At 40.5% G+C, this 9638-nt stretch overlaps 1 protein-coding gene across 1 annotated transcript in view; it reads left to right on the top strand.

Annotated features, from left to right (window-relative positions):
- Positions 1 to 6553: 6553 nt before the first annotated feature.
- The window catches only part of calcr (calcitonin receptor), a 103101-nt gene continuing 100016 nt past the window's right edge, over positions 6554 to 9638 (top strand). The window contains exon 1 of the mRNA XM_052016926.1: positions 6554 to 6603. Coding sequence (XP_051872886.1) covers positions 6554 to 6603 — 50 coding nt within the window. The remainder of the gene's footprint in view (positions 6604 to 9638) is intronic.

Genomic DNA, 9638 nt, shown 5'->3' with positions numbered 1-9638 from the left:
AGTCATTCTTCATCCTTTCCTATTCAAGGAGAGAGAATGATCAATACCTAAATAAATAGTTATTGAAAGAAACTACAGGTCACTTTATGTAACTCTCTGCTGAACACCCATAAGATTTTCTGTCCTGAATCCAGGACATGTATACCAGTAACACCAGATTTATAAAATAAATGTATGTTATTTGTTGAAAATAATAGCACCTGAAATTTCAGGTTGTGTCAGTAGAATTCTGTATGCATGAAGGAGAATGGTTTAGACATTCTGTCTGTGACTTTCTTTAGTGTCTGCAAGTGGAGCTTTTTCAAAGATTCCTTGTCAATCAAGGATATTTATTCCAGGGAGTATTGTCATTTTTGTCTCTGAGCACCAATGAATCTGTGCTTCAAACGTTGTTGTGTGTTAATACAGGGTCATTGAAGTCACATTCATTCAACACCACATAGCACGTACTCGATACCACAGTAGTAGCATGTTTCTGAAGTAATGGAAACTGTTCAAGATGAAAATAAAACTGCAGATGCTAGAAGTCTGAAGTAATAAGCAGAAGATAATGGAAACATTCAGCAGGTCAGGCAGGATGTGCGGGAAAAGAAACAGAATTTATATTTCTGGTCAAAGGCCCTCATCAGAATTGGGAAAGTGAGAAAACGTTAGTTTTAAGTTGCAGAGAGGCTAAAGAAGGTTGGGTAGGAACAAAGGAACATCTCTGATAGGCGGATATCAGGGTTACCGTGGAAATAAGATATTGATGGAATAATCTGGCTGATAGATTAATGAGGGCGGTTAGGAAGAGATAACACAGAGGAATGTTAAAGCTACAAAATGCAGAACCATAGGAATGTTAAGAAAAACTGAGCCAATATAAAAGAACCCATGGCAGAACTGGCCAGCCCTGACACAAACAGAGCACCTGTTTCAGTCTGTGGAGGCAGCCCTGAGCTTCCTGTTACCTGCCATTTTAATTCTCCATCCTACTCCCACTCTGATCGCCCCTTCAGTGACCTCGTGCACCGTTACAATGAAACACAAAGTGAGCTTGAGTAACAACACCTCATCTTCTGTCTAGGTATGTTGCAGCCTTTCAGACTCAGCATGGAATTCAACAGCTTCAGGTAACTTGCTCTCCCTGTTTATGTCAGAACTGGCCAGTTCTGCCATTGGTCATCCATCTGTGATATTGGCTCGATTTTTATTCTGTACACTTGCATGTCTGACCTACATAGCATTCCCTTCAGCTCTGCATTTTGCAGCTTTTGCATTTCTTCACTTTTGCTTTCTCTAACTGCTCTCAACACAGATTTTAAGTTACTTTGTGTAAGCTCTCATTAATCCACCAACTAGGTTGGTGGATCAACAGCTGATCCACATGGCAACCCACCTTTATCAGAGGCATTCCCTTTGTTCCACCTATCCCTCACTCACCTTCCCTGCAACTTAAAACCAAATTGTTTTCTCCCTTCCTTAGTTCTGACCAAAGATCTTCAACCTGAAATGTTAACCTTGTTTCTCTGTCTACAGGGACAGCAAACCCATGCAAATATTAGACCTGATGCCAAACCAATGCAATGTAAACTGAGAGCTATACCATATGTGCTAAACACCCAGATAGAAGAAGAGCTAAACAAACTGAAGCAACTGAGTGTTTCCAGCAATGTCTGTATCTATTCTGGATCCTCATACTAGACCTTAAAAGTGATTTTCAATGTTTGACTGATGGTTTCTCATTGGGAAAACAGATGGGTGTTTTAACAGCAAATGAAACTAAATCCTCTGGTTAAGACTTGCCCTTGGAATAATGGTCCATGCAAGTTTTTCAGCACTCCAATTTCAAGGCAGTCATGTCAAACATGTATTGCATGCCAATTAATATTGTTGCTGAGTGGCCAGCTGCCTCCATGCATGGAAAATCACACACACACACACACACACACACACACACACACACACACACACACACACACACACACACACACACACACACACACACACACACACACACACACACACACTCACACACACACCATAATAATCAACTTTGCAGTGCCATTCAAGTACCATGATTAATTTCGCAGTTCAAATCAAAATGCACTAGATAAAATGTGGATGGTATCTGAATTTCTGGAACATACACTCATTTTATCATCTTCCATTGACACCATGTGCTGGTGTGTCTGTGTATATCATCATGTCTTGTAGTGTGGTGCAATGGGAAATAGCTTATTCACCATCATTAATAACATTTGGATCAGTGCAAAAATATAAATTAAAAACAAATTGAACTGGAATTGGCCTTTTGAAATTTAGAGTGCACCTAAATGGAACAGAATTCCTATAAAATTGAAATTGTTCAGATAAATGAACAAATTTAGAATCATCTTGGCATCTTCCAACAGCATTTACCGTGATCTGAATCAGGAAAACAAGTGGAATTGTTAGTTGCACAGTTAGTTGCCAATTGCAGTTTTCTGTGTCTACATACGACAAGACTTGAACGATAGCAAGGCTTAGGCAGACAGGTGATAAATATCATTGGTGAAGCACAAGTGACAGCATCTTATCCACACCTGGAGTATTTTTGGTCATGATTTTTCTGTCATCTGGTATCATGCTATATGAGTACAACACTTTGTAGATATTAATTTTAAGTAGCATTTGTTTTCTTTATCCTCATTAAACTCTGCATAGGCATTTGACAGGTGTAATTTAGTGAAGACTTCTACTCCTGCCAGTTCAATGCCGAAACACAGGTAGAATCTAGATTCATTATTCCACACTCGATTAGGGGTCAGTTTATAATCTCTGAGAGCTAGATGGTCATATCTGCATTCTGTATCGCAATGTTGGGTGTTGCCTGCTCACTCTGACATATTCAACAAAGTCAAAGTCGAGGTTATTACCATATGCACAAATACATGTCTGCACAGGTGCAATGAAAAACTTACTTGCAGCAGCGTCATAGGCACGTAGCATCAGATAAGCAGCACTTACAAGAAAAACATAAATTAAACAATTTTTACAAGAAAGAACACAATTAAAACAAAAAGAAGTCAATTTTAGTGCAAAGTGATCAAAGTGGTCATAGTGTTGCTAAACTCTAGTGATTAGGATTTTGCTGGTTGGTTCAAGAACCAAATGGTTGAAGGGAAGTAGATGTTCTTGAACAATATCCTGTGTTGCTTCAGTTTGTTTCACTTTTCCTCTATGTTGGTGTTTAGTTCATGTGGTATAAGTCTCAGTTTGCAAGACATTGGTTTAGCATTTGGTTTTATACTTGCATGGGTTGGTGCCCTTTAATGCCCATGTCTAAATCCTTAAACATATCTCCATATTATTCTAGACACTTCTTTAAACATGACAGATGTTTTCATGCAAAGTGATTTTTCTATGACAGCCTCAACTCGTTATGCCAATCTCTCCCTTGCAGAGTTGCTTGTTCACAATATCAGCCACTATGGTCAGTCACCTTGCATTCACCCATTATAAAAACTGCATATTCCACTTAGGGTTATAGAATCATAGAGCTGTACAGCACAGAAACGGGTCCTTCGGCCCACCATGTGCATTGTTTACCTTTTTGCCCATCTACACTAATCCAATTTGCCTGTATTAAGAACTTATCCTTCTTTGCATTGCCTATATAAGTGTCTGTCCAAATGCCTCTTAAACGTAGTATTTGTATCTGATTCCATCACCTCCTTTGGCAGTGTATTCCGGGCATCAAATATTTTCTGTGTAAAAAATTTATCTCTCAGATCCCCTTTAAAACTGCTTCTTCTCACCTTTAACCTTTACTCTGACCACGGGAAAAAGATTTTGACTATCTACTCTATCTATACCTCTCATAATCTTATATATTTATATGGGACAACTTCTATCCTGCTGTTATAAGACTATTAAACGGTCCCCTCGTTTGGTAAGATGGACTCTTAACCTCACAATATACTTTGTCATGGCCTTGCACCTTATTGTCTGCCTGCACTACACTTTCTATGTAACAGTAACACTTCATTCTGGATTCTGTTATTGCTTTTCCCTTGTGCTACTTCAATGCACTGATGTGATGAAATGATCTGTGTGGATGGCATGTAAAAGAAAATTTGTCACTGTACCTCAGTAAATGTGACAATAATAAACCAATTTACTTCTATCAAGTCACCCCCCCCACCCCCCAGCCTTCTTTGCTCCATGGAAAACAAACCCAGCCTATTAAATCTCTCCCCATAACTAAAGTTCTCCAATCCAGGCAATGTCCTGGTGAATTTCCTCTATGCTCTCTCCAGCGCAATCATATCATTTGTCACAATATTCTCAGAGCACCACCAAGATAAGTTCCCAGCTTTACTATGCTTCTTGCTAATGCCATCACACTAAACCAAGCAGTATGTATCCTTTCCTATGGTGCAACTGTCTGTGATTCTGCCAATATTCATATTAATCACTTGATTAATTCTTACTTTAATTTTGATTTTTTTAAAAAATGTTCTCACTATTAATGTTTATATGTTAAAGTTCTCTCCTCATGTTGCTCATCTTCCTCAGTGTTATGCCTGCCTGCACTCTGTAGATTCCATTGGCAGGGCATTCATGCTTTAATGCTGCAATTCCTCAACATTCTGAGGAACCTATGGTAACACAGTGGTTAGGTTACTAGACTAGCACCCAGGGCCCTGGATCATTGATCCAGAGATGTGAATTTGAATCCCACCATGGCTGTTGGGAATTTAAAATCAAATAATTAAATAAGTCTGGAATTTTTAGAATAAGCTCATCTCAGTAACAGTAACCATGAAGCACATCTGGTTCATTTATTTCCTTCAGGGAAGGAAATCTGCCATCCTTAGCTGATCTGGCCTATGGGTCAGTCCCTGACCTATCAATCAGTCCCAGACCTCTTAATCTGGTTGACTCAATTCAGGGGTGTTTCGGGATGCACAATAAATGCCAACATTGTCAGTGAGGTCCACATCCTGTTTATGAATAAATAAAAAGAAAACTTAGATGTGGTGCTGGAAGAGACTTTATTTCAATGGAAAGAAATGCCATTTCAGTGTCAGTTCTATGTATTAGGTAATTTACATTATTAATCAATTGAACTTACGTAACTGTACTTAATTATATTTAATTATTTAAGATGTCTTTGTTTGTTCATGTGCTTTAATTTTTGATATTTTAAACATTTTAAATAATTTTTAATTGTTTCATTGATTTTAATCATATTTGAGTGGGACATTGTGAAGAACTCAAGAGCCCATGGCAGCTTTGACAGCTGGAACATTTCACTGACAGGCTTATTCTGCCCCATCAAATCTTTGATGGGTTGAGAGAGCAAAGGAAAATTGATGTACCCATCAGTTAGGAAAAGGTTCACATTCATTTATGCAACTCCCCAGAGGAATGTGCTTCAGAATACAATCCCACAATGAAATGGGATCATGTGGGGAGATTGGTAAGGGTTGTGAAAGGCTTTACAAGCTCCATCCACAAACATTTGAAGAAACCATGCCCGATGGTTTAGTCAGTTGTCAAACTTGCCAAAATACTGAATTATTTCTGAATGATAGAAACACCAAAAACAATTAAACATCATTAAAATAATGAAGAACTTAAAATAATTAATGCATGTCAATTGTTGTCAATCTTCCATCTCCTGGCTTCCATGCAAATATTGGTTCATGCTCACGAGCAGGCAAGCTGCCATGAGTTTTCTTACTTTATTCCTAATGTCAATTGTACCATTCTCCTGTCATTCCACTGAATTTAGCCAATATACCACAGATTGGGACGAAAATCCAAAACGTTGATTGCTGCACAGTTCAGCCACTCAATGGAAAAATCACTGAACCATCCTAGTTTTTCTCACTGTCACAGCACAGTGCTGGCCAAAATAACCATTAAGTCCATGCTCCTATATTTGATCTCAAATATTTAATGCTGAGAGACTTTGATGTTCTAGTTTACAAGTTCTGTCAATGCAAGAAAATCAATGTTAAACAGCAAAACTGAAAATTCATACATCAGAAACCATGAAATAAAAAGGCAAATACAACAGAACTGTTTGCTATTCAACCATCAGATTTGCAGCACTCGGGCACTCTGCTGAGAAGCCCTGAACAACCTCATCTGGTTTCTATATATATATTATGATATTTGGCTCATCCTGTGTGTAATGAGAGAGGAAGGATCCCCTGTGTGCTTTTTTGTAATGAAAGCATAAACCTATTTATAGAGAATTAAATCTTCCTACCCTTATCATTACTTTATTCTTGACTGTAGATTTATATATAGAATTATTTTTGGAATCTCTCTCAGTTAAATGGTTAACACTTTCATGATTTCTTTGTTGAAACACAATACAGGCAATATAATTTTACAAGAGTACATCAACCAAACCAAGCCAGATCAATAGTATGGAATGATAATGCATCAAATGTGCTTTGATTATCTTGCAGTTGTAGAATTTGAACAAGGTCTAAGCATGTGGGTCAAGTAGCAGGGTGGATAAAAAAAAATTGGTTGTCAAACAAAAGAACACAAAGAAAAGACTGAGCAAAGAATGGTAGTTACTCAGAATGGTGAAAAGGCACTTATTGGTATTCCCCAGGGGTCAGTCCTGGAACCAAAGCTGTTCATAATTTATATGAATGATTTGGACTCAGGAACCAGAAGTCCAATTTCAAAATGTGTAAGTAACACCAAATTGGAGGTGTGGGGAAGGGGTATGTTTATTACAAAGGATCAGGTTGACAAAATACAAGAAGATTTTGATGTTGCAGTGAAACACGTATCTAATAGTTGGACAACAGTGAGAGAAAGATCAAAGCCATACCATTTACTAGCAGCACAGGGATGCAATTGGCAAATGAATTTCAACACAGATAAAAATACATTCTGGTAAGAAAATGAGAAATTAGTGTCATAGAGTTATACAGCATAGAAAAAAGCTCTTCAGCCCAACTCGTCCATGCCAGCTAAGTTTCCTACCTAAGCTAGTCCCATTTGCCTGCATTCGGCCTGTATGCCTCTAAATCTTTCCTATTCATGTACCTGTCCTAATGTCTTTTGAACATTGTAACTGTACCCGCCTCTACCACTTCCTCTGGCAGCTCGTTCCAAATACCCACCATCCTCTGTGTGAAAAACTTGCCTCTCAGTTCCCCTTTAAATCCTTCCCCTCTCACCTTAAACTTATGCCCTCTAGTTTTAGATTTCCATGCACCAGGAAAGAGACTGTGAGCACTCACTCTGCCTATGCCCCTCATGATTTTATATACCCCTGTAAGGTTACCCTTCAGCCTACACTGCTCCAAGGAAAAAAAGTCCTAGCCTGTCCAGTCACTCCTTATAACTCAAGCCCTCCAGTCCCAGAAACATACTTGTGAATCTATTCCGAATCCTTTCCAGTTTAATGACATCCTTCCTATAGCTCAGTGACCAGTACTGCACACAATACTCCAAGTGTGGTCTCACCAATGTCCATGACATTGTACATGACATTACAACTCCTGTACTCAATGCCCTGACTGATGAAGGCAAGCCTTCTTAAATAAATGGAGTAATTTCTTCCTTCGCTTCCCACAATGTCCTAAGATACACTTGGTCAGGACCTGAGCTTTAAGATGGCCAGACATCCTCTTTTGTAATGTGGATATGTTTCAATTCATCAGTATTCTCTTCCCTGAATTCCTTAACTTCCATGACCTTCTCCACAATAAATACAGACAAAAAAATATTCAATTAACACCCCGCCCCCCATCTCCTGTGGCTCCATACATAGATGATCACATTTGATCTTTAAGAGGACCTGTTCTCTCCCTAGTTATCCTTTTGCACTTAATATACTTAGGATCTCCTTTAGCTTATCTGCTAAATCTATCTCATGTCCTCTTGATTTCCTCCTTATATGTACCCCTACATCCCTTATACTCTTCATGGGAACTTGCTTGATCCCAGCTGACATATTCTTCTCCTTCCTGACCAGAGCCTCAATATCCTCCATCAGCCAGGGTTCCCTAATGCTGTCCCTTTACCTAATCCCTTTACCTGCAAACAGTCTCTCTCAAAGAACTACTGCAAGTTCCGGTCCAACGCCATCACAATCCTCCCGGCCCGAATTTAGTACTTTAAGTTGTGGGCCAGTTCTACCTTTTTCCATAACTATTTTAAAACTAATAGAATTATGGTCACTGGTCCCAAAGAGCTCCCCCACTGACACTTGCCCAATGCATACTGGAGGAGCAACATCTTATATTCCGCCTGGGTAGTCTGCAACCCAGTGGCATGAATAACAATTTCAGGTAACACTCCCCCCCCCCCCCCCCACAACTCTTTTCCCCTCTCTCCCCCTTTCCCTCTCCTTCTGATCCTCAGGTGCTCCCATTTTTGTCTCCCTTCCCACCCTCCCCCTAACCCCCCCCCCTCCCTTCACCAACTTCAGCCCTTCTCCCTCCTGGCTCCATCCACCCACTTCACACAGAGGTTTCCTCTCCCCCCCACCCCCCCCCACCCCCTGCCCCCTGCCATCTGATTCTAACTGTTGTTCACCTCCCCCCTAATGGTTCCCATTCTCACCTTTACTTATCTGAATCCAGCTCTGGTAGCGCTTTGTGTTCCTGCTTATCTCCCTCCAGCAGCTGTCTCCCATCTTCACACTCCCCTCCCCCCACCTTGCTCCATCTCTTTTCCCCCTTTTCCCTCTCTCTTTGTCTGCCTCCATCCATCATCCACCTGCCACAGTCTTCCAACTCCACCCCTGCTCCCCTCCCCTACCTGCCTGTCATCTTACACGCCTCCTCAATCCACCAATCACCTTGGAATCCTTTCTCACCACTCCCCCCTTCCCCCACCTCGCCTCTCCACTCTCAGTCCTGATGCAGGATTTCGACCTGAAACGTCGACAGTTTCTTTGTCCCCAAAGATGCTGCTCGACCCATCAAGGTCTTCCAGCAGATGGCTTGTTGCTCCAGATTCCAGCATCTGCAGTCTCTTGTGTCTCCAGTCACTTGCCCAGCCTCCTTTCCCAGTATGAGGTTGAGTGTTGCCCACTTCCTAGAAGGGCCAACTACATAAGAAAACTTAGTGATGTAGTGACAAAGAAGAAAACTTACAAGAAAACTTTCCTGGACACCCTAAACAAATTCCGCCTCTCCAAACCCATCGCACTATGGCAGACTCAGCCAATATTAGTGAAGTTAATGTCTCTGCAGTAGCTACAATATCCCAGTCCCATTTATGTATCTGTGCCCTGAGTTCATCTGCCTTACCTGTCAGGCTTCTTTCATTAAAATAAATGTAGTTTAGTCTATCAGACCTTCCTCGCTCCCTGTCCTGCCTACTGAACTTGCTTGCTTTAACTTCTATATTTAGCTCAACTTTTTCATCTGCCACATTACTACTTTGGGCCCCATCTCCCCTGCCAAACTAGTTTAAACCCTCCTGAGTAGCTCCAGCAAATCTCCCCACCAGGATATTGGTCCCCCTCCAGTTCAGGTGCAACCCATCCCTCTTGTAAAGGTCACCTTTGCTCTAGAAGTTCTCCTGCATTTTGGAAGCAGAAGAATAAATAGGTAGAGAAGCACAGACCTAGGGCTACAGATACATAAGATAAGATCTTTATTAGTCACATGTACATTGAAAAACAC

The sequence above is a fragment of the Pristis pectinata genome, chromosome 5 (assembly GCF_009764475.1).
Source record: "Pristis pectinata isolate sPriPec2 chromosome 5, sPriPec2.1.pri, whole genome shotgun sequence".
NCBI lineage: Eukaryota > Metazoa > Chordata > Chondrichthyes > Rhinopristiformes > Pristidae > Pristis > Pristis pectinata.
This window is presented reverse-complemented; position numbering and strand designations above follow the sequence as displayed.